General features: G+C 35.5%; 1 protein-coding gene across 3 annotated transcripts in view; it reads right to left on the bottom strand.

Moving 5' to 3' along the window:
• Positions 1-26,899, bottom strand: part of Dmd (dystrophin) — a 1,523,318-nt gene that overhangs the window by 519,329 nt on the left and 977,090 nt on the right. For all 3 annotated transcript variants that reach the window (XM_055607916.1, XM_055607917.1, XM_055607918.1), the window contains 2 exons: positions 23,239-23,411; positions 15,089-15,245 (listed from right to left, as the gene is read on the bottom strand). In XM_055607916.1, the coding sequence (XP_055463891.1) occupies positions 15,089-15,245; positions 23,239-23,411 (330 nt within the window). The remainder of the gene's footprint in view (positions 1-15,088; positions 15,246-23,238; positions 23,412-26,899) is intronic.

The raw sequence follows: 26,899 nt of genomic DNA, 5'->3' as shown, positions 1-26,899 counted from the left end.
GTGAAGAAGGGGGAGGGAAGGTTGGATCAGGAGGGGAGGAGGGAAGGACTTATGGGGGGATACAAAGTGAATAAAGTGTAATTAATAAAAATAAAAAAGAAGAGACTAAATACAAAATGAGTATAAAAAAACTGCACAAAAGAAAGAAGTTGTTGGTTCTAGAAAATTAGAGACTAAACAAATTGATAGTTTTATATAATATAGATAAACTATAAATTGTAATCTTATTTTATACATTGTCACAAGACTACACTGTCATTATCCACATAAAACAAAAGTTGAGCACCAATTATCTACCATGGTTCTAGGATAGATATCAGTAGTGCTTGTATCACTGAATTCAAGAGAAATAGGTACATGTATTTAAAATTTAAAAGATTATTTTTGACAATGATAGAAAATTGAAATTTCAATATCTACCTCACAAAGTAAACACTAATGAATACAAGGGGCAAGATAAATCATGTAAAATAAGAGTAAATTTAATACCTAATTCAGTAGTTCACCTAAACTAAAAATCAACAGAGAAAATTACATCTAAATTACACTGTGAGCAAATAAACTTAAAAGCTAGTCAAATAAATTCCATTGAACAGATATTGAATTGACATTGTTCTCTGAAGTCTACAAAAATGTCTCTGAAATAAAACCACTTTTGTGGCCACAAAGAAAGTTCTAATAAAAAATAAAATAATTTCTTATATTTTATCAGATCATGATGGAATAAAATGAAATCAACTGCAAGAAATGTACAGAAACCGCACAAACACTTGGTGACTGAAAAGACCATTTGTTAGTGTTCACTGAATAAAAAAAATCAAGGGGGAAATTGGAAATTTCTTAGCATCATATGGAAATAAAAGTACAACTTAATGCAAAGCAGTTCTAGAAAATAAAGGTTTTATGAGTGATTACATTGAAAAACAAATAGAAAAAAAGGGATCTAAAATAAATAACTGAATTATGCTCCTTGAGTTTTTAGAAAAAAAAAGAGAAATACCAACTTATTTGGTTTTAATTTAAATTAAGAAGATTAAGAATTAAAAAGATCAATAACAATCAATGAGATTACAGCAGAACTAAAGTATCCTAACAGAATATGCCAGGAAAAGGATTCGTTATAATTCTACCAAACTTTTTAAAGAAAAGCTGACATTAATGCTCCTCAAACTGTTTCCTAAGCTAGAAAGGTAAGGAATACTATTCATTTAATGAAGCTCGAATTACACTGAATAAGAATAAGAACAGACATTCAAGCAAGGACCATGTATGGATATAACCTAGAACCTCTGCTCGGATGTAGCCCGTGATAGCTTAGTAACCAATTGATTTCCCATAGTAAGGGGAACAAGGACTATTTCTAACAGGAACTCAATGTCAGGCTCTTTGACCTCCCACGCCCCAAGGGAGGAGCAGTCCTGTTAGGCCACAGAGGAGAACTTTGCATCCAGTCCTGAAGATACCTGATAAAACAGGATCAGATGAATGAGGAGGAGGGCCCCCCCATCAGTGGACATGGAAAGGAGCAGGGTGGAGATGAGGGAGGGAGGGTGGGATTGAGAGGGAATGAGGAATGGGATACAGCTGGGATACAGAGTTAATAAAATGTAACTGATAAAAAAATAAAATTAAAAAAAGATTAAGAACAAAATAAAGGAACAGCACACTAGATCAATTCCTTCAATGAACACAGGTTTAACAATTCTTTTTTCCTTACAATCTTTTAATATTTATTATTATTTATTACAGTTTATTCACTTTGTATCCTGGCTGTAGCTACCCCTCCCCATCTTTTCACAGTAACATCCACCCCACCCCCTGTTCTTCCCCTATGATTGTCCCCTATCTGTTGGAAGAAAAAGTGGGAAAGAGCCTTGACTTCATTGGCAAATAACAGAACACCAACAGTACAGGCTCTAAGATCAATAATCAATAAATTGGACCTCATGAAAATGAAAAGCTTATGCAAAGCAAAGGACACTGTCTTTAGAACAAAAGGATAGCCTACAGACTGGAAACGAATCTTTACCAACCCTATATCTGACAGAGGGCTTATATCCAGTATATATAAAGAACTAAAGAAGTTAAACACCAACAAACCAAGTAATCCAATTAAAAAACGGGGGAGAGAGCTAAACAGAGAATTCTTAATATAGGAATATCAAATCGCAGAGAAACACTTAAAGAAATGTTCAATGACCTTAGACATCAGGGAAATGCAAATCAAAATGAGATTTGATTTGAGATTCCACCTAACACTTATCAGAATGGCTAACATCAAAAAAACTCAAGGAATGACACATGCTGGAGGGGATGTAGAGAAAGGGGAACCCTTCTCCATTGCTGGTGGGAATGTGACCTTTTACAACTGCTTTGAAAATCAATATGTCTCTTTCTCAGAAAATTAACAATAGGGATTCCTCAAGATCCAGCTATACCACTTCTGGGAATATATCCGAAAATGCTCAAACATACAACAAGGAATTTGCTCAACTATCTTCATAGAAGCTTTGTTGGTGTCAGCATTTAATATCTTACTTTAAATTGATTGTTTTTTTTTTAAACAACAGAATGAAAATAATCATATTCAGTGTCAAAATCTTTGATTCATTGATAATATGTGTATGAGTGAGGCTTGAAAAATTATGTCATTATAACATTGATTTTCCTCTTATAAATTATAGCTGACTTTGTGATTAGGTAAGCTGCTTCATTCATATGTTGATATGAAAACATATAAGACTCAAACAGGGACTATATCTTTGCTATATTTTTATGTCAGAATCAGGTGTTAAGATAAATATTTCTCAAATCTTTTGAACAGAGTGAGGAAAATTTTATTTAAATGCATATTCTTCTCCATACCTTCCATACCTTCCCTTTTTACTTTCTCAGACATACCCAAGGTCCCTAAAAGTAATGTGGAAAAATCAGAAGCAATCCCTAACATTTTATAGCATCTCCACTAAGACAATATTTTTCAGTTGTACAAATAAGAAAATATTAGGCATAGTAAATCAACATTTTCCCATTAAGTTTCCTAGTTTTATAGAATAAATGGATGTGAAGTATGCTTCTGCAATGTGATGACAGTGTTAAATACCAAAGTATAACCTTTTCTTTTGAAGGTTAAACTAACTGATTGACAGTGATTATACATTAGAAGTAGTGGGTGGTTTATTCAGTCACTGAAAAATATTTATTTTGAACATGTTCCATATAAGGTAGGAAAAATGGAATGAATTAATTTTGTCCTTAAGTAATCAACAGTTGGTATAATTAAGATATATTTTTATATAATACATGTTTCTTTTTTTTTATTAATTACACTTTATTCATTTTGTATCCCCCCATAAGCCCCTCCCTCCTCCCCTCCTGATCCCACCCTCCCTCCCCTTTCTGCATGCATGCAACTCCCCAAGTCCACTGATAGGGGAGGTTCTCCTCCTCTTTCTGATCTTAGTCTATCAGTTCTCATCAAAAGTGGCTGCATTGTCCTCTACTGTGGCCTGGTAAGGCTGCTCCCCCCTCAGGGGGAAGTGATCAAAGAGCAGGCCAATCAGATTATGTCAGAGGCAGTCCCTCTTCCCATTACTATGTAACCCACTTGGACACTGAACTGCCATGGGCTACACCTGTGCAGGGGTTCCAGGTCATCTCCACGAATAGTCCTTGGTTAGAGTATGATTTTCTGGGAAGTTCCCTGTGTTCAAATTATCTTGTTCTGTTGCTCTCCTGTGGAGTTCCCGTCCCCTCCAGCTCTTACTATTTCCCAATAATACATGTTTCAACAATGCAAAATAAGGTACAGATAAGTAAATGTTTACCTAAAACCATATTATATATTTCAAGTTCAAATACTGTGAATCTTTTTTTCAGAGATTATTAAATTTTATTTTTTTAATTACAGTTTATTCAATTTGTATCCCAGCTGTAGCCCTCCTGCCTCAACCATCCCAATACCACACACCTTCCTTCATCTCCCCCCATGCCCCTCTCCCAAGTCCACTGATAGGGGAGGACCTCCTCCCTTGCCATCTGACCATAGCCTATCAGGTCTTATCAGGACTGTCTTTCAAAGTCTTCCTCTGTAGCCTGGTAATGCTACCCCTTCCCTAGGCAGAGGGGATCAAAGATCCAACCACTGAGATCATGTCAGAGATAGCCCCTGTTTCCCTTACTGGGGAGGGGTCATTTGGAGACTGAGCTGCTACAGGCTACATCTGTGCAGGGGTTCTAGGTTATCTCCATGAATTGTCCTTGGTTGAAGTGTCAGTCTCAGAAAAGACCCCTGGAACCAGGGTTTCTGATTCTGTTGTTCTCTTTGTGGAGCTCCAGACCCTTCCAGGTCCTTCTATCTCCCCCTTATTTCATAAGATTCCCTATACTCTGCCCAAGGTTTGGCTATGAATTGTAGCATTTGCTTTAATACCCTGCAGGTTAGTTTTTCAGAGGCCCTCTGTGGTAGGTTCTTGTCTTGTTGCTTGTATTCTTTTGTTTATAATTTTTATTTTTTATATTAATTACAGTTTATTCACTTGTATACCAGCTGCTGCTCCCTCCCTCCCTCCCTCCCCCCCCCCCCCCCCCTCCCCCCCTCCCAATGCCACTTTCCCTTTCTCATCTCCTCCCAAGACCTTCTCCAAATACAATGATAGGCTAAGTCCTCTTCCCTTTACATCTGACCCTAGCTTATCAGGTCTCATCAGGGCTGATGGCTGCATTGTCCTCCTCTTTGGCCTGGCAAGGCTGCTCCCCACTCAGGGGGAGGTGATCAATGAGCCAGCCACTGAGTTCATGTCAGAGACAGTCCCTGTTCCCCTTATCAGGGAACCCACTTGGATATTGATCTACCATGGGCTACATCTGAGCAGTGGTTCTTGGTTATATCCATGAATGGTCTTTGGATGGAGTATCATGGAGCATCAGTCTCAGAAAAGCACCTGTACCCAGATCCTGGGTAAGATGATTAAGCCTCACTCAGAAAGACAAACAGGATGGACATTGGAATAAAAAGAAAACAGGAAACAGGACAGGAGCCTACCACAGAGGGCCTCTGAAAGACTCTACCCAGCAGTGTATCAAGGCAGATGCTGAGACTCATAGCCAAACTTTGGGCAAAGAACAGGGGTTCTTATGAAAAAAAAAAAAAGGGAGAGATAGTACAACCTGGAGAAGACAGGAGCTCCACAAGGAGAGCAACAGAACAAAAGGATCTTGTGCCTTATTTTCTTCTTCTTCAGATGTCTGTCCCATTTAACTTTCTGAATGAAGATTGAGAATCTTATCCAGGCTCCTCTTTCTTGCCTAGCTTCTTTAGGTGTACTGATTTTAGTATGATTATCCTATATTATATGTCTAACATCCACCTGTAAGTGAATATATAGCATGTGTGTCATTCTGCTTCTGGAATACCTAACTCAGGTTGATATCTTCTACTTCCCACCATTTGCCTGCACATTTTATGATTTCCTTGTTTTTAGTTGTTGAGTAGTATTCCATTGTGTAAATGTACCACAATTTTCTGTATCCATTCCTCAGTTGACGGACATCTGGGTTGTTTCCAGGTTCTGGCTATTATGAATAAAGCTGTTACAAACATTGTTGAACAAATGTCCTCGTTATGTACTTGAGCATATTTTGGATATATGCCTAGGAGTGGTGTAGCTGGATCTTGAGGTACCACTATACCTAATTGTCTGAGAAAGCTCCAGATTTATTTCCAAAGTTTTTGTACAAGTTTACGTTACCATCAATGTAGGAGGTTTCCCCTTTCTCTACATTCTCTACAACATGTGTTGTCACTTGAGTTTTTGACCTTAGCCATTCTGATGGGTGTAAGGTGAAATCTCAGTATTATTTTGATTTGCATCTCCCTGATGAGTAAGGCTGTTCAACATTTCTTTAAATGTTTCTCTGCCATTCGATATCCTTATATTGTGAATCCCAATTTTTAATTAAATTACTTGATTTGTTGGTGTTTAACTTCTTAAGTTCTTTACGTATTCTGGATTTTAGTCCTCTTTATATATAGGGTTGGTGAAGATCCTTTCCCTATCTATAGGCTGTCATTTTGTTCTGATGACAGTGTCCTTTGCTTTACAGAAGCTTTTCAGTTTCATGAGGTCCCATTTATTGATTGTTGATCTCAGAGCCTCTGCTTTTGGATTTCTGTTCAGGAAGTTTTCTCCTGTGCCAGTGAGTTCAAGGTTCTTCCCCAATTTTTCTTCTAACAGATTTAGCATGTCTGGTTTTACATTGAGGTCTTTGGTCCACTTGGACTTTAGTTTTGTGCAGGGTGATAAATATGGATCTATTTGCATTTTTCTACATGTAGACATCCACTTATACCAGTATCATTTGTTGAAGATGTTATCTTTTTTCCAATGTATGGTTTTGGCATATTTGTCCAAAATCAAGTGTCTATATGAATGCAGGTTTATTTCTGTGACTTCTATTTGATTCCTTTGATCTACCATTCTGTTTCTATGTCAGTAGCATGTAATTTTTATTACTATTTCTCTGTAGTACAGCTTGAGTTCAGGGATTGAGATACCTCTGGAATACCTGTTATTGGACACAATTGTTTTGGGAATTCTGGGATTTTTGTATTCCATATGAATTTGAGAATTGTTCTTTCTAGTTCTGTAAAGAGTTGTGTTTGTATTTTGATGGGAATTGCATTGAATCTGCAGATGGCTTTTGGTAGGATGGCCATTTTCATTATGTTAATCCTACTGGTCCATGATCATGGGAGATCTTTTCAACTTCTGATATGTTCTTCAACTTCTTTCTTCAGAGTGTTGATGTTTTTTTCATATAGGTTTTTCACTTGCTTGGTTAGAGTCACACCAAAGTACTTTAAGTCAAGGGTGTTGTTTCACTGATTTCCTTCTCACTCCTTTTGTCTTTTGTGTATAGGAGGGCTTGAAATTTTTTGAGTTAATTTTGTGTCCAGCACCTTTGCAAAAGGAGTTTATCAGCTTAAGGATTTTTGACAGAGAACAATATTTTTTTTAAATCTCACTTCAAGAACATTTCTGAGTATTTATTGTTATGTTTCCTTTTCTTTAAAAGACTTTGTTCATATTTATTCTCATGGATGCCTTTTAAAACAAAAATTGTGTGTTCTGAAATCAAAAGAATGGAATAGAATTAAGTTTGGACTACTCATAGGTCTTTGATACTACTGAGGAGTGGATTAGTTCCCACACAGCACCTTGAACTTCAGGTTCAAGGAACTAACCTCCAGGCTAGTTCCAAAAACCATGGTGGAAGTTACTTCCCACTGACAGCAGATCTAAGTTTTGAGCTGACCTTGAGAGATCACTGAACAACATTCAATCTGTTCTTATAGCCACTTAGAGAATTTAGTTTAAGTCATTGATCCAAAACTCTGAATTTTGTTATTGATTGCAAACGTATGGATTATTAGAAATCCATCTTAGAAATTACTTTATATCCATTCTTGTGAGTGAAATAAAATTTGGGATTGACAAATATTTGAAGAGAACACGAGTTATTTATTTATTTATTTATTTATTTTGAGACTGTGTTTCTCTGTGTAGCCTTGGCTGTTCTGGAATCACTTTGTATACCAGGCTGGCCTTGAACTCATAATGATGCACCTGCCTCTGACACCATGATTGCTGGGATTAAAGCGTGTACCACCACTCCCAGCTGTCAATAATTTTTGAATCATATTTTGTCTTGTCTTGTAATACAAAGCACAAATGGATCCCCTGGTTTGCTTCATATACTTTCAAACACGCTCATTTCCTATTTTCTTTCACCTACTTAAGTGATACTGTCTTTCTGCTATGTATTCAAGGCAGAAAGTTCTGAGACTTCCTTGACTCTTTTGCCCACAATCTATATCCCATCTATATGTTATATCTGTTCAGCCATTAGAATGTATTTTAGACTAACTTTTCACCACATCTATCATTTCTATTCTATTCCAAGTTACTATCTTTTCTAGATTACATCACCACTACTTTTCTCCTGTCATTTACCTCAAACGTACCTAAAAAAATCTCAAAACAGATGAATCAGGTCCTATCATACCCCTAGAAATTCCTCCAGTGAGTGATGTCTCATTTATATAGAAAAAATTCTTCTCCAAATTCTAATCTGCAAAGGCATTTGTCATCTGTCTCGTTTCACTCTATAATCAGCACAGGTTCATGCTCCTCTTTCCCATAATAAAGACTGTCCTCCATCTCACAATGGATACTCTAAATCTGTTTTTCTGTGTGGGCTTTTGAAACTGCTATGCACTTTGTTCAGAAATTTCTCTCTCCTCTCTAATCTTTGTTCACTAACTCAGATCTTTATTAAATCATTACCTCCTTGTCTTTCCCTACATTAATTTATTGACTGAATGTGTTTATCTCTCACTAAAATTAGATGTGCATTGTTGAAAGGATTCATGATTCACTTTTTTATCTTTGACTTCTGGAATGTGGAAGACAATAGTTTCTCAAACAATCCATGAGTTCTTACACTGATAGTTATGATGATACAATTATTTTTCTGCAATACATTTGGAGGAATAAATGAGCACAGAAAAAAGATTGGAAGTTCCATTAAATGACCTGTGTAAAAGTGCTCTGTGAAGATAAAATGCTATACAAATATTACACTTAAGAGAATTAGCCAAGATATCAAAATAATTTGACAAAGTAGGAAAAATACTTAGGTGGTGAAATCAATCTTGATATTGTTCACATTTTATCTTGTTTTAGTCATTAAAGCAAAGTAGCAATTCCTAGATAGCTGCATTCTTACATTTTGATGATACAGCTAGTTTCAGTTTCCTCAAATGCCTAGAAATGCATTTCTAAAAATCCATGTGAAGTTTCATCTATTCAGCATCTTCATGTATGACTGCATAGAATATTATATTTATACAAAGAGTCCTTTCTTAATAATAAAGAGTAGATAAAAGATATTTTACTTTGGAGCATAGCTAATAAGGCATCTTAGAGCAGATATAACTAAAAATCAACTTTGCAAGAACCTGAAAATATTTAGAACTCTGAGAGACAAAATTACTGAATGCTGATATAAATAATTGTCTTCCAAACTTTTTTGTTTGTTTTTCAGAGCTAAGAGAGAAGAATGTATTCATTAATTCAGAACTAGCTCACATCTTAACATTCCACAAGACATTTTCTATTTCTTTAGAAAGAAACCACAGAGAACTCATCCAGCTAATGCATATACTAAAATGAGGTGGAACTAAGTAGGCCAGCATTGATAATTGAATTAACATAAATAAAATGTAAGATCTAAAATGTGATTTGGGAACAATTTTATTGAATGTCTAGTACTCTAACTCACTTTGTGGTGACATCTTAATAAATTGAACATTTATAATACATGACCTGGCAAATGAACAAGCAAACTATTTTATTCAAAACTTTTCATTTGTCAACAACATCCTGGAAATAATGGCTTTCTGCCCAGTGTTTTAGTGGTGTATGTATTGATTACATACATCTAAATTGTAACCAGAAAGGAAGTTTTGAAGGGCTCTGCAATGGTCTCAAGGGAAGGTCTTATACAGGTTATTAAATTGAAAGATGAAAACCTAACAGCAAATAATTTCAGTAAAAGTGCCAACAAAAATCTTTACCTACAAGTGTTCCTATAATCAAGATATAATATCCATTTGGATCTGGGATGCAAAGATAGGCATTAAATAAAATTCTGGTTTATTACATCTCTCTTTGGATATTGCCCATTATGATTTTTTTAAAGACTCTCTCTAGGTTAATCACAGAAGTAGACAAGCAATAAATATCACTTTAGTGGCTGCTCAAGTAAAACAAAGAAAGTCAGTTTTAAAAATATATCTGGACCATAGTAATACACACTAATTGAAAATGAGTCAGTCTAGTGAGGCAAGTAATTAGTAACTGTAAAAGCCAGTATAATATATTCCAAAGATGTATAATTGGTAAGTTTGTATTTGCTAAGGCACATTTGAGTTTTAATTACTTATACAACTTCACCACATATGAAGCATTATTTTATTAATTAGACTTCAGAGCTATACACTTAGAGTTATTATGCTGCCCAGATGGTTTGGGGAAGACAGGTCTACTCTCATACGTTAGAAAACTGCTTTGAGAAAGAAAACAGCAGTTCCCAACAACTTGTGTGGACTAGCTTGGTATTTTACCTACAGTGAATTCATGAACATCTTCTCCACCACAACTGAGAATTATTACATTATGAAATTATATGATTAGTTTACAGATAATAAAATATATAAACTCCTACTTCCCATGTCTATACTGTTTAACTTTTCAGTGAGTTTCAGCCTCTTCCCTAGGGTTTTCCTTGTTGTTTGTCTTCTTTAGGATTAAAGATTTTAGTATGTTTATCCTATATTATATGTCTAATATTCACTTATAAGTGAGTGTATACCATATGTGTCTTTCTGCTTCTGGGTTACCTCAGGATGATCTGTTCTAGTTCTACCCATTTGCCTGAAAATTTCATGATTTCCTTGTTTTTAATTGCTAAGTAGTATTCTATTGTTTAAATGTACCACACTTTCTGTATCCATTCTTCAGTTGAGGAACATCTAGGTTGTTTCCAGATTCTGACCATTACAAATAAATCTGCTATGAATGTAGTTGAGCAAAGGTCCTTGGTGTGTGGTATAACTTTTGGGTATATGCTCATGAGAGGTTTAGCTAGATCTTGAGGTAGTAGTATTCCCAATTTTCTATGAAAGTGCCAGATTTATTTCCAAAAGAGTTGTAAAATGTTACATTCCCACAAGCAATGGAGGAGGGTTCCCCTTTCTTCACAGCCTCTTCAGCATGTGTTATCTCTTGCGATTTTGATTTTAGCCATTCTGATGGGTGTGAGGTGGAATCTCATGATAGTTTTGATTCACATTTCTCAGATGACTAAAGACTTTGAGAATTTCTTCAAGGGTTTCTCTAAGGAACAGGATATGAGCCTTCCACAAGGGACTTCTGAAAGACTCTACCCATAAAGGTATCGTAGGAGATACTGAGACTCATAACCAACCTTTGGGCAGAGCGCAGGAAAAATATTGAAGAATAGGGAGATAGAAAGATTAGGAGGGGACAGGAACTCCACAAGGAGAACAAAAGAGCCAAAAACCCTGGGCCCAGGGGGAACTGCAGAGACCGATATTCCAACCAAGGACCATACATAGAGAGAGAACCTAGACCCCTTGCTCAGAGGAAAACCATAAGCTACTCAGTTTTCAAGTGGGTTCCCTAGTAATGGGGACAGGGGCTGTCTCTGACATGAACTCAGTTGTGGGTTCTTTGATCACCTTCCCCTGAGAGAGGTGCAGCCTTGTTAGGACACTGAGGAAGAGGATCCAGGCAGTCCTGATGAGACCTGATAGACTAGGGTCAGAGAGATGGGGAGTAGGATAACTCTTATCAGTAGACTAGGGGAAGTTCATAGAGGGAGTAGGGGGTAGGTTGGTGGGACTGGGAGGAGATGAAGGAGGGGACTACAGTTGGGATACAAAGTGAATAAATTTAAATAAATAAATAAATAGATAGATAGATAGATAGATAGATAGATAGATAAGTAAATAAATGAATATAAACTCGCCAATTTTAAGCATTCTTAGACCAATTAACATTATAATGAACTACACATTTGATCATAGTTTTAAGTTTTTATATTTTAATGGGATATGGGTTCTGTACAGGCTGGTTTTATATCAACCTTACAAAAAGTTGAGTCATTTTGGAAGAAAGAAGCTCAAATAAAAAATAATTTCACAAGACTGTCCAGTAGGCAAATTTATAATGAAATTTTTCTTTTTTTCCTTTCTTTCTTTCTTTCTTTCTTTCTTTCTTTCTTTCTTTCTTTCTTTCTTTCTTTCTTTCTTATTTTCTTTCTTTGTTTCTTTCTTTTTATTTAGTTCCTGGGATTATGATAAAATTAAGTCTTTTTTTGTACAAATTCAGCCCCAACTTACTGTAACATAAAAATAATTCTATTTAAAATGTTTATGATTCTCTAGCAGAAGAGGAGGAGGAAAGATCATAAGGCCAGAGGTAGTGGATGACTCACAGGAAGTAAAGTCTTCTAGACACAACAGGATTGGTATACACATTAACTCACACATACTGTTGCAATACATACAAGACCTGCACATGTTCAAATCAGACAAAATTCAAGCACTGATATGGTAAAGTGGACCAAAAATGCCACTCCTATCCAAGAAAATATTTGCAGTTGATACCTGCTCAGAAAAGAAAGTCAGTTTTCTCTAAAGGAGTGACACTGGACATAGCAAACAAAATCTAGGACAGGCCCCATACCCCAGAGTAGAAGACAAAAGCAAAACCATAAAATACCATTTTTTTTTCTTGTGCACTTTTTATGTTGCTTTGGTTTTTTTTAATTGTCTTTTTAGTTTTTTGGTTATTGTGGGAGTCTGTGTAGATTTTTTTTTGTTGTTGCTTTGAGATAGAGTGAAAACATATTTTTGGGTTGGTAGTGTAAAGACAATCTGAGATGGTTTAGGAAATTGGAAAGAATACAATTCAGTACTTTAAAAAACAGAACATACAAATGTGTTGCCATTTTATTAAGGCTGTTTTATTTGATTCTAATTTATTTTGGCTGGCTATTCATTTTTCATTGTGGACTTTTAATTCTTATTTGAAAACAAAAACACCTATCAATACTCCATTAGGCTATGTTGTTTTGAAAAATGAAGAAATCTTCATTTTCTCTGCCTTCCTATTCAAAACTTTCTTGAGAAGACAGAAAAACAACAACAACAAAAAAAAAAACAGCAAATAAACAATTGGCCAATGGTGAAGGATGCTAGGGAAGGAATGACTCATTATTCTGAACATTAGAGAGACATTTATCTGTCAATCTTATACAAATGGTTTAAAAAACATGAAGAGACAAGGCTAATAAACTGGAGCTGAGAATGCTCCCTCCCAGAGACATAGCACCTATCACAACTCTCAATGTCAAACATGAAAAGCCCTCTTTTGAGTTGTTGGTCCATATCCCAGTTAGGGTTGTTGGGACAGAACACCCTGACTAAAAGCAAGCATGGAGGAAAGGGTTTAATTGGTTTATACTCCTATGCCTTAGTAGATAAAGTCAGGACAAGAATTAAAGCAGAGTTGATACAGTGGCCATGGAGGGTTACTGCTTACTGGCTTACTGGCTTACTGACTTGCTCCTTATGGCTTGATCAGCCTGCTTTTTTATAGAATCCTAGGCCACCAGCTCAGGGTGTTCCACCCACTATGTGCCAAGCTTTCCTGCTTCATTCACTAATTAGGAAAATTCCCTACAGACTTGCCTACAGCTTAGTCTTACAGAGACATTATCTCAACTGAGGCTAATTCTAAAGTGATTTTGGCTTTTGTCAAGTTGACATAAATATAGCCATAGTCAGGCTTGTCCAAGAGATTTCCAAAACATATAACCGTTGCTATTGCCCTTTGTTACCTACCTCAGGGGAGGAAGTAAATATCCATTGCTGAATACACTTTACAAACAAAGCTGAGAGCTCTCCGACCTGGAACTGTCCTGAAATTCTCCTCCCTAGAGGACTAGACAAGCAATCTTCCTAAAATGGGGAACAACTAACAATCATTTCCAGTTCTGATACCTATGACCCACAACAATGGACAGCATTGCTCCATAATCTTAAGGGTGTAATAATGGCATGTATGCCTTGGCATACATGAAATTAAGACATGTTCAAGAAGAGAGAACAATACTTGGTACTGGAAACTTAGTCAACTATCCAAGGCCAGTGAAGTCATGTATTATGGAGGAGAAAATACAACCACACTTTTCTAAGCCAGCATAATCCTTAATAACAATCTAAATATTTCCTTATACTCATGTTCAAGTGTAGTTCTCATACCTTACCAAGAGAACTTCTCTCGGTAGCACACTAAGACAATAAGAGAAAATCATAACTGATCCAAATGTAGAGTTGTGGAGCCTTCCCAATGGATACATCTACAAAACCGCCCCTATACTTAAGAATCAGTGAACACTGCCAAAGATGGGATGGAAAGATTGTAAGAGCAAAAGGATCAGGGAGTGACATTGTATCAATTAGTAATATTAGAAGCTACATCCATTAAATTCCATCAATATGGCTGACTAAACATGACCAGAACAATGAAAACAGTAGACATGCCAAAAGAGACAGGAGAAATCCCAAAAGGCTTCAAATCTACACAAAGAACTACAGGAAACTACGGAATGCTTAGAGTCGAAGAAATAGTCTTCTCCAGAGAAGAACACATTAACTGTTTATCCAATGCCATATGGTCATCTCTGAACACATATATACAAGTAACATAAAGACTGAGCAGCTTAAATGTAGGAGGAATATATATGAATGCATGTAGTAACAATTAATGAAAAAAGAGGTCATGAATTTAAGACAGAGAAAGGAGAGGTATATGAGATTTGGAGAGAGGAAAGGTGAGAGAGAAATTATATAATTGTAATATAAAAAATTAACAAAATGCAATATGCTGATATTATTTTGATTATTAAAATGAGACAGAAAACCTAAAAAATTTGGTGTATGTGATAAAAGGAATATTTGTGAATATTTGATAGAATGCAGTTACTGCTATTTTACAGTATTGTAATACTACTGTATTTACTTACAAAGAGCAAAACATTCTCTTTTGAGGCACTTTCTAAAATATTTAGGAATAATTAAAATATGACTGGAATTTGCTTCAAAATAACAAGGGAATTAATAGAGGCATAGAGGAAATAAGACTGCCCATGAATTGAGGATTGGAAAGGACATGATTGTTTATTATAATATTCTGTCTACTTTTATAAATATTCAAAATATTCCATGAAAAGAAGGGCTAAAAATAGAGAAAAAGGATATTATTAATGCAGATTTTTGACATTTAAAATATAATGTGTGTAGATAATTTATAATTAACTGTTGGATTAAACGAGTAAAAATATTTTCCTCTCATTTAATTTTTAATTGAAAAAAAATTAAAATAGTAATTTAATGCTCTCTATGCACAAGTCATTAGTGTCTAAAACATCCTACCCTGTGTACATCATTCTGCTTCTGAACTGTTGGAAAATCACCCCCGATAGGTGCCTGCCGTTTCAGCTCATCTTCTTTCAGCTGCAGCCACACAAGGAGTTCCTGAAGAGAAAGATGCAAACGCTTCCACTGGTCAGAACTGGCTTCCAAATGTGACCTGAAAATGAACAGAAGCAAACTGTCAGAATATCTAGAAGTATAATTGGTGAGTCTGTTAATTCCATTTCATTGTTTGGATATGGCCATCATACAAATTTATTGTGAGTTACATACCACAGCCATCAAAAAATTCTAGGTACCTGATTTTGTGAGTCAGAAAAATGGGGTGCGATTATTCTGATGAGAAGTTTGAGGAAATGCCACATTCATCCATATGTTGCTATGTATGAGCAGAATTCTGAAATCTTTGGCATAGCCTACTCATTGGAATCAAATGCTTTCCCATTCTGTTTCTATGAATAATTTTTAATGTTTCTGGTAAAAAAAAGACTTAGAAACAGTGGCAACTCATACTGGAATTCTTTTTGCTTTGAGAAATGGAAAGTTCTCTCCCTACATTTTGATTTCTCCATTTCTTACTCCCTGGGCAGTTTTGTTGTTGTATTTTTTTTTTTTTTTGAGTCCTTCCATCTGGTATTGTTTTTGTTGTTGCTGTTTTTAGTTGGTTGGTTTGTTTTGTTTTTGTTTTTGTTTTTTCCTCTGCTTCCCATATTCTTCTCTTTTCCCTCTACCAGTTTACCCTTCTTTATTCCTTTGCACCTAAAATTTGTTTTTCATCATGTTCCAACAGTTTTTGCATTGTTTCCATTCTGAATAATTCATGGAGATAACAACTTAATGGAAGAGAAAAATCAGGTATTTATCAGTAAGCTTCTCCCAAACATGAATAATTTAAGATTGAGACTGTTTTCCTGTCAGCTGTATTTAGAACATGTTAATCCTTAGAAGCCAGGTACAAATGAATGATCTGTGTTATAAAAATCCACATTTCATTTAAGGAGGAGAAAATAAATTAATAAAATAAAATATCCAGAAAACAAAAAGAAAAGTTACAGCACTTTGTTCTCATATCATCTGCAGCCATGCTGCATCACTTTCGTTTTATCAGCAAGCACTAATTAATTCATAAAAACTAATACTGCCAATAACATATACACGCCAAAGTCTTCACATATACTAAGAAATAAAATGAATACCAGTCATGTAGAAGACAATTTCCTATGTATCTTCAGTAACTGAGCTTGACATTTCCTTTCTAATTCTCCTTCTGATTTTGAATTTCTAGAATAAGAACTTACTACTGAAATTAAATTGTTTCAAATTTTTAAAAGAAAATTAAAAAATTGAATAAAATCTAATAAAGATATAAAAGATCTTTAAGATGGGCAAATATTCAATTTAAGAAACATGACTAGGCATGGAAATAACCTAGAACCCCTGCACACATGTAGCCCATGGCAACTCAGTCTCCAAGTAGGTTCCCTAGTAAGGGGAACAGGGACTGTCTCTGACATGCACTCAGTGGCTGGCTCTCTGATCACTTCTCCCTGAGCGGGGAGCAGCCTTATCAGACCACAGAGGAGGACGATGTATTCAGTCCTGATGAGACCTGATAAGCTAGAGTCAGATGGAAGGGGAAGAGAACCTCCTCTATCAGTGGATTTGGGGAGGGACATGGGAAGCGATGAGGGAGGGAGGCTGAGATTTGGAAGGATGAGAGGAATCTATAGCTGGGATACAAAGTGAATAAACTGCAATTAATAAAAAATAAATTAATTTAAAAACTAAAAAATTTTTAAAAATAAACATGAAGAAAGCAACTGGAAAAGCTCACAACATTATAGGTAGAAATTATTCATTGCAACATTGCTTATGATTGTGTTAAACTAGAAGCAACATAAATATTCAGTGCTAAGGACTGTATTACACCGATGATGGTAATGTCATACAATGATGGTCTAGGTAATTTTTTATGCATATGGAAAAAGAGAACCAAAGGACTGGGAGTAAGGGCTAGAGCAGAGACAGTCAGAAAATAATATCCAATTAAAATAATTTTAAGTTGTAGATCTCACGTTTCAGTTTAGAATAACTTGCTTGAAATCCAGATCTCCAGACCTTGCTGACAAAATCTCCGCAATTTTAAGAAGTGCTTTCACAGCTCTTCAGCTGAACTCTAACAACACTGAAAAATAATTTCTTAAAGTATTACTTTTAATTCTTTAACACTATATGTGGGTATTTCTAGAAATGAGTTTGTATCTACTCAACATAATTTAAAGACTATCTAAATATAAGGGAACTATTAGGTTGAATAATATTTTTCTTTAGCACATTAAGCTTGTGAAATGATTGAGACATTTATAATTCATGTGCTAGAAAAAGCTGCTTGTTGTATTTTAATGATTGCGTATCAAATACCTTGGAAAAATTAGCTTATTTTGTGCTTGGAAAGACATCTCCTCAAAAAAAAAAAATGGGTAGCTTTCTGTATTTACTTACTTTCTGTATTTGGATTTATTTTTCTAAAGATATTAGGATTAAGATGAGCTTTAAAGATTACAATTCAAACACTCTGTTTTATAACTGGGGGAAAAAGCAAGCCTAGAGGTCTAACAAAAACTACTGTGGCATAGCTGTTATATGTCATATTTACATATGGGAATTGAGAATTACAAGTCACCCTTAGATTAAAAACAAACAAACAAACAAACAAACAAACAAACAGACCTTAAGCATCTTTAATTTAATCAACTATTCTAGATTCCAGGGGGAAAAAGACTTTTCTTAATGGTCAAATGTACCTTACTTACCCCTACCCAATAAATAGAAAAGAGAGGTGGCTTGAAGTGGCAGACTTAGCATCTATCCAAGCCGTATTAATCTTTATTAGTGAAGACAAGAGCTTGGGGGTTACTAGACTCTAAAAAGACAAGTGCATCTTGAAAAATATTATACAAATTATAAAGTTTAGGCTCTTTTGGAGTGTAGGGATTTAATGCTTGATATTTAAAGGACACTTCAGAGACAGGACTCTAAGAATTATATGGATGATAAAGTGGTTGCTATTTCTCTAGACATAGATATTTCAAATGTGATTTGGTTGATGCCTAGTTTGAATCTATACTTTGAAAAGCACATATACTTAGAGCAAATAGTGCTGTATTGAATTTATTTTTCACTTTGACTTCTTCTATAAAGCTAGTGATATATCACTGTACATCCTGTGTGCCCCTGTGTAATACAATAGCAGTTAAGTAGACAGAAAAAAGGGTACAGATGTGGAAATAATGACAAACCATAGAAATGAAGTGGGAGCTATGGGACTTTAAATGAAGATAAAGAATTAAATTCAAAAAGAAGCAATTTTTTTTTAATCTGGGCCTTGAATGCCAACTTTCAACATAATTAACATTCCACGAGCAAAAGAAAGGTCAGAGATACTCAATGTCCAAGTTGCTTTTATTCCTCCTCAAAAGTAGAACGGCATTCTTTCTTTTGCTCTTTTTTTGTTATCCATTATAGAAACCAAACAAACAAACATACAAAAAACCTTTCCATTCTAAAAAACCTTTCCATACCAAGTACTCCCTAAAAGAGGCATTGCTGATGAAGAATATGTTTGTGTTCTTTTCTTGTCCCTCAAACTAATGTTAATTTGCTGAAGTTATATCAATTAAAGTAATTAACATATTAAGTAATCCTCATAGTGAATTGTTTATATACTAACATGGGAAAAGATGAATACAGATTAAACAATTCTTCATAAATATTGCTTCTGTAAAAAATTCACTTGACCAGTTCTAAAATTCTTGCTCGTATTGAAGTCAAAGTGAAAGGTTGTGGATATGGGCTATTTTAGCAAGAGAAACACTTTGCCCATTCATCATCCTGGTATTGTCTCAATACTCATAACTCTGTGTATGTATGAATGCATACATTTTTTTATTTTTGTTTTCACTTTTTAATTTTTTATAATTTATTCACTTTATATTCCAATTGGAGCCCTCTCCCTCCTCTTCTGGTCCCAGTGTGCTTCCAACTTACCTTTTCCTGTAGACCACAAAAAGGGGGAACACTCCTCTCCTACCATCTGACCCTAGCATATCAAGTCTCATCTGGACTCCCTGGATTCTGTTCCTCTGTGGCCAGGCAAGTTGGTCAAAGAGTGTGTAAACAGAGTCCAGATCAGAGATAACCCTTGCTCCCCTTACCAGGGAACCCACCTGAAGACTGAGCTGTCTACAGGCTACATCTGAGCATGGGGTCTAGGTCCTCCCCATGCATGGTAGTTGGTTGGTACATCATTTCTATATGTAAATAAAAGCATTACTGGATTTCCACATTTTACCTTGTTCTATGGAACTGAGCCATCACTGATTATTTACTTATTAGTCTATCTTGTTGACAACATGCAATATGATAATGAGTCTGGAAGGTATGATCAACATTTCTTGAATGGATAAGTTAGTATTATATAATTTCAAGCACTTTTCCTCAAAACCAACCTATTTATTTTTAATACTATATTTTAAAAATAAATTGGTGCCATGCAAATAAAAAAAAAAAAAACAAGAATCTGGGGAAAGGAATATGTTGGTAATATGCTTGCCAACCAAGCAGTTGCATTAAGTCAAGCATGGTGGTATGTATCTGTAATCCCAAACCAGTTAAGTAGAGACAGGTGGATCCCTGAGTTTACTGGCCATACATTCTAGAAAAAGTGAAGCATTTAATGTTCAGTGAAACATTCTGACTCAAGAAAAAAAATCAGAGAGTGACTGAGAAAGACATGGATGTTGATCTCTAGCCTCTTGCACACATGTACATATACCCATAAGCACAAGTGCATACTTACATGTGAACATATACATACACCACACACAAACACAGTGATTTGTGTAGGTTTAAAAAGCATTCATTCATAGAATTGCATAGTTGGAATAGAAGCTGAAAAGACCATGTTTCTGGTCTTACCTCTTCATTTTAGTGTCTCATTGTATTAAATCACTTAAGCAACTGGTTTTAGGTTGCATGTTAGGTCAAAAAAAAAAAAGAAGAAACAACAAAGACTATTCTTTTAGACTTCTTTTGACTTTACACATCTTTTATTTAATTTAGCTTGAGTCATCAGACATGAACAACTCATAGACACTCAACGAAATATTGTTTGTGTTTGTGTGTGTGTGTGTGTGTGTGTGTGTGTGTGTGTGTGTTGTCTGTGCTGTGGGTTGAGCCAAAAACCTTGTTCATGTTAGACAAGCACTTTACCCACTGGAGTATATAACAGAGCCATATACTTAGTCCTTCAATTGTAAATTAGAGTAGTCCTGGAAAGAACTAGTGAAGAACAGCCAGTATGGAAAAATGCATGTTGTATGATTTGAGTCAAAATTTAAACAATAATACAGGTTGTGTGACAAACAAGCATATGTTCATACACCATCTCCCATGAGAGACAGGAAACTGCTAAGAATTAAAAACTGGATTAGAAAGCAGAATTTACTTTCTCAGAGTTCCATGTAAGAGGGGCTGGAATGTTGCTTGATAAAGATACAGGATGGCCATGGGACATAAGAAGAACATACAAGTTTAGCAACCAAATAAATAAGATGTGTGCACAAGAACAAAATTTTTGAACTAAAGAGTAATGTGATAGAAACCGTATTCCAGGTCGAATATTTCTGTACAACTGTTGCTTTTATGCTCTGAAATACCCAAATGGTTTGAGAAGCACTCACAGAACAATGAACCCACTACATTTTCTTGTATATAATGTGCTATAATCTGCTGAAACAGGGTTGTTTTCCTAGGACATTTTGAAGTGTTTTTTGAAAATTGCAGTCACATTAAAGATGAAAAATACTCCAATGGACAGTCACCCCAATGTTCCTTTATCTTATTTCATAATATCCACAATTACTACCTGAGCTGTGCCACTGCTATGGAATGAGTGATACCCCTATTTCAGTCGAGTGTCAAGATAAACTAAAGTCCGGGAATGTGAAGAATTCTTTGCTTAATATAATTGAGTACTTACAATACGTTCTAGATTGTTACAGAGACCTACTTAAAAGCACAAACCATTAATCATAACATTTAAATTGCAAAATCCACAGCATCTTACATAAACTAAGGTAACTGTTTTCTGCTTGATTAATCACAGTAAGAATTAAACTGCAGTAATTGCCATATAGGAAAATGAAGAGCCCATATTTTGCTAACATGCTGTTTGCCACTTTCATTTTTTTTTATTTCATCAAGTTCATATAGAGGAAAGATATAAATAAAAACTTGCAACAGTTATAACCTTTTTCTTTTCCCTTCCTGCAAAAAGGGAATCACTTTTCTTTTCCTCACCCATTAAATCATTTTTCAGTTCAGGTTTTATTCTTTTTAAGGACATATGTTTCAAATGTCACCTTGGTCATTACATACTTGGACTACTCTTAATCGTTTAAAGCATAGAGAGCTAATAGAGCCCGTCTATGTTTGAAAGTGCAATATCCCAGTATTGCCCCTAGCTAATCACTAACACATAGATTGGATACAGCGGGGATACAGAATTAATAAAATGTAACTAATGATAATAAAAAAATAAAAATAAAAAGAGGGAAAAAAACCCAAAACAAATAATTAAAATCTAGCCACTAGAGAATAAAGCTTTTCTTTCAAAATAAAAATGGTTTGGAGAAGAAAAAAAAAATCATGGGCAGAATACTGAGATCAAGATGAGATTCTGGGAGGCTGAGGTGCAAACTTGAGGAAAAGCTTTGTAAAAATAAATTCTTTTGTTCTTTAAAAGATGTTTCTCAAGTCACTATCATCACTTATGCTGCATTTGTGATGATTAAAAGGTCATATGATGAAGTCAGACTCACTGTGAATAAGTCTTAGGCATGCCACTTGCTAAGTGGGTTACTTTCATAGACTTATTTAACCTCTCTGTTCCCCCTTTTCTCCAAAGGCTAAGATAGTATAAGAATGAAATCGACCTTCCAGGGCTGCAGGTAATATCACACAAGTCAAATACTTAGAGCAGCCAATGAGACATACATACACCTGTGTTACTTGCTAGCATTATTATTGTTTCATGGGTAGAGTTTCTACAACAGTGCTTTCAAGTTAATAAAATTCCAGTTGTTCATCTTCTTTATGAGGATTGTATGTTGAAATTGAAGACAATTTAGGAGGACTATAAAAAAGAGGAAAACCCTTTTTTTCTTTTATTAAATTAATTTTCCTTCTTTACCTCTCTTCATGACCACTGTTTCATAGGCACTGATGAAAGCACACACACACACACACACACACACACACACACACACACACACACACCTTTAAGTATTAATGAATTAAGAAACACAACCAACCAGAAGGCAGGAAGCTTAGCTTCTCTTCCTTGCATTTCCCAATTTCTTAGGTAACACTGGGCATTGCACAGACCAGCTCTGCTCTTTTGTCCCTCTATACACCTATCTTAGTCAAACAAGGATCCCAAGAGAGCTTCCCTTTACTTTTTTTTTAAGCAATATGCATCCATTCACTTCTTAAATCTAGCTGAGGTGAAAAATAAGCAAAGTGAAAATCAAGCAAAGTGAAAAACCTAAAAGTTTAGCGTACCTTCAAACAATGTGCTTCAATAAAATCTAAGAGAGATCAAATGATAGAAAAAAGGTTGCTATAATCTATAAAGCTGTAGGAATTCTGGAAAGAGTGTCTTTAAATTGTTAATTATAATGTGTTCAGCTTTTAAAGAATGTCCTTTGTTCATGCATTTGGTCATGCAAAGAGAGAATGCCATAGTAAACATTCACTAATTTTATTGATTTTCAAAAAACACTGTGAGAAGCCAAGAGAAAACGCTGAAATTAGGATCGCTATGCTCATTTTTGAAATTTACTCTAATGTCTTAATATGTATCTCTCCTGTGGTTATAAAAACAGTCCAGTTTTATTCTAACCAGAACCCTCAATTATTATCTCCATTTCAAGCAAATGAATGATTCATTTATTCAAAATAAAATGAATCATTCTGAAAATGGGTGCTCTACATAAACATATGAAATATTAGTGACCTGCGCTAGGAAAATGAGGATAATTTTATCTTTATTCACATCTGGATAACCCCCACCCTCTGATCATGCCTACCTAATGTTGAGAGACTTTTTCCGAAGCTCACTCCACTTGAAATTCATGTTATCCAAACGTCTGTGTAACAGGGGTGCTTCATCTGAACCTTCCAGTGATCTCAGGATTTTTTGGCCATTTTCATCAAGATTGTGATAGATGTCCGTATGAACTTCAATTTCTCCTTGGAGATCCTACCACACAATTGTAAAAACACATTCAGAATGACCAAACAAAGAGCATAGCTGTAAATGTGAATTTAAAGAACTATCATCATCATCATCATCATCATCATCATCATCATCATCATCATCATAATAATAATAAATAGTCCAAAATAAATTGTAATTTGGTAACTAACAAGAAAATATGCCCTCAGCATACATTTTGGTGTTCTGCCTTGTCAAATTATTATTTCTATGAATTATACTTACAGCAATTTCATAAGTTAAATTTTCTAGTCCATGTATGAAACACTCTGATACACATATGATTTGTGAAATAAAATGATATAGTAAAGTAAATCCTAGTGGTAATCATTTCATTGCAATATAAGTAGTTATATTTTAATTCATGCGTTAATTGATTGTGTTGACTGTGATCATAATAGCATGAAAAAATGTATAACCAAGTTTGTACACAACACCAGCACATTAATGAGACTCAATGAGACAAGATCATCTTCTAGACCACACACAAAAGTTCACCTTGGTTTTAAAATATCATACATATATTACAACATAATTCAATGATTACTAAGCATTCCCTTTTAAAATACCATCATCTTTTCAGGCAGGCAGAGAGACCAGAGGAGCTTGGTAAGAGTTATCACCAGAGATATACATTAAGTTTCATTTATATATACACAGATGAAAAAAACAACAACATAATATTAGAATCTGACCTTTACATGGTATGTCTTCCTGTGCAACATTTTCAGCTTGAACCGGGGACTACAGCACTGATCCTGTTGCATAGCAAACCTAAGAAAACTCAGAAACGGAATGGGTCCTACTTCAAAATGCCAACTTTTCTTACATTCTGTCCACAGAATGAGTATAAGAGAACAGGGCTACACAGTCAATAATCATAATCAGCCACTTTGTACTGCTTGCTAAATGGTAGACAGGCCTGTGGATGTGGGAGGGACCTCAAAGAATGGAGGCCTGGAATATGCAACTAACAGTTTATATTAAGCAGCCAACTTTTCTTATCATTTTGCCATAAGAGAGACACTATAAATTCATTTTATATATGTGTTTCCCTGCTTGTTCCCAGCAGAATAGTCAAAGCCAGAGGAACATTCCTCAGAGAGCTGCCGAGTACCAGCATTCCATTCTGCCTACACAATGAATGGAGGCTTTGTACATTATTTGACTTGCTTTTAGAGATTTGTATGCTTCTGTTCAACAAGTTTAAAAATTCATTCTGGAGCTCCGAGAAATTGGATTGATGTGCATAACTAAAAAAGTTTTCTTTCCCCCTTCTGTCTCTTACTCTATCTAAAACTGAATTAAATAATCCTGATAGAGTAAAAGGAAAAGTGGCAGCAATAACATGTTAGTAATTCTGAAGAAGTGGCTCAGGTTTTCAGTCACAGTCACTCTAAATGCAGAAGTTTGTATGCTGCAGAAGTAAGGTAGATGGACAATATTTCCTGTCACTATATTTGGCAGCAAAAGTAGCCCTGATGAACTATGAACACTGGAATGGAAATACAAAGAGAATAACCTCAAATGGTAAATAAAGGAAAATAATAAAACAGATTGAAGACCATATATCCCTATTGCAAAAAACCTTGAGGTTTTTTTGAGGGGTTATAGGTGCATTTCAAAAGCAGAAAATAGTACAAAATTATTCATGAGTTTCCTGCAGCATGGAGTTTAATCAGATAGATCTCATTTCAGGATTTTCTTTCTTTCTATCTCTCTGGGACACTTGGAACTCTGGGATACAGCTACACACACACACACACACACACACACACACACACGTGCGCATGCACGCACGCACGCACACACGGTTTCACTCTTTTGTCCAGGTTGGCAAAAAAAAATTTTCCCAGCGTTGGAAATTTTTTTTTTTGTTGCACGCAGGCAAACACACAGATTTTTGCTTCTTCCGTTTTAAGTACAAATGCTACAACTAATTTGCCATTTCTGTAGCAAAAGAGAAAACTAAGCTAATTGTCCTGTTGCCTGTTTTCTCACTCTTCTGATGTCAGTTCCCTTTGCCTTTCTGAATGAAGATTAAGCATCATAACCAAGGTCCTCCTTCTTGATTACGTTCCTTAGGTATACAGATTTTTAGTATGTTTATCCTAAATTAAATGTCTAATATCCTCTGATAAGTGAGTATAAACCACGTGTGTCTTTCTGTTTCTGGGATACCTCACTCAGGATGATCTTTTCTACTTCCCACCATTTGCCTGCAAATTTCATGATTTCCTTGTTTTTAATTGCTGCATAGTATTCCATTGTGTAAATGTATCACAATTTCTGTATCTATTCCTCAGCTGAGGGATATGTGTGTTATTTCTAACATCTGGCTATTACAAATAAAGCTGCTATGAATATGGTTGAGCAAATGTCTTTGTTGTATAATTGAGCATCTTTTGGATATATGCCTAGGAATAGTACACCTGGATCTTGAGTTAGCACTATTCCTAATTGTCTGAGAAAGCAGGGAACATTATAGGAGCCTATCACAGAAGGCCTCTGAAAGACTCTACCCAGCAGGGTATCAAAACATATGATGAGACTCAACTAAACATTGGGCAGAGTACAGGGAATCTTATGATAGAAAGACCAGGAGGGGACAGGAGCTCCACAAAGAGAGCAACAGAACCAAAAATGAGGGCATAGGGGTCTTTTGTGAGACTGATAATCCAACCAAGGATCATTCATGGAAATAACCTAGAACCCCTGCACAAATGTAGCCCATAACATTTCAGTGTCCAAGAAGGTTCCCCAGTAATAGGAACAGGGACCTTCTCCGACATGAACTCATGGATTGGCTCTTTGATCACCTTCCTCTGAGGGATGGTCAGCCTTACCAGGCCAGAAGAAGACAATGTAGACAGTACTGATGAGATCTGATAGGCTAGGGTCAGATGGAAGGGGAGGAGGACCTCCCTTATCATTGTACTGGGGGAGGGGTATAAGAGAAGAAGAGGGAGGGAGGGTGGGATTAGGAGGGGGTGGGGGAAGGGGCTATAACTGGGATACAAAGTGAATGAAATGTAATTAATAAAAACAAATTAAAAATGGGATACAGAGCTAGAGAGAGAGAGAGAGAGAGAGAGAGAGAGAGAGAGAGAGAACTAAGCTAATTTTCTAAATAATTCAGGACAGAAAATGAGACCTAACATTGAGAGCATTCTCTTGCTTGTCTCCCTTACTTTTTCAGTCTTTGTACACAACCTAAAGTTTCTTTACAGCAGTTGCATTCAGGGATCCAAAATATATCTTGGGAATGTTGAGGAAAATTATTCTCTCTCTCTCTCCCTATCTTTCTCTCTCTCTTTTTATCTCTCACTCTCTCTATCTCTCTTTCTCTCTTCCTGGCTTTCTCTGTTCTCTCATGGAATCACACATGTAAGGGCTCTACCCTGCTGGATACATCCCCAGACCCCAGAAAATAATTTTACCAATATAATGTATGTTCAGATATCTTAAGTATA

Source organism: Psammomys obesus, unplaced genomic scaffold (genome assembly GCF_907164565.1).
Source record: "Psammomys obesus unplaced genomic scaffold, mPsaObe1.curated_primary_1811, whole genome shotgun sequence".
NCBI lineage: Eukaryota > Metazoa > Chordata > Mammalia > Rodentia > Muridae > Psammomys > Psammomys obesus.
The sequence above is the reverse complement of the archived record's forward strand: the minus strand, read 5'-3'. Positions and strand labels throughout refer to the sequence as shown.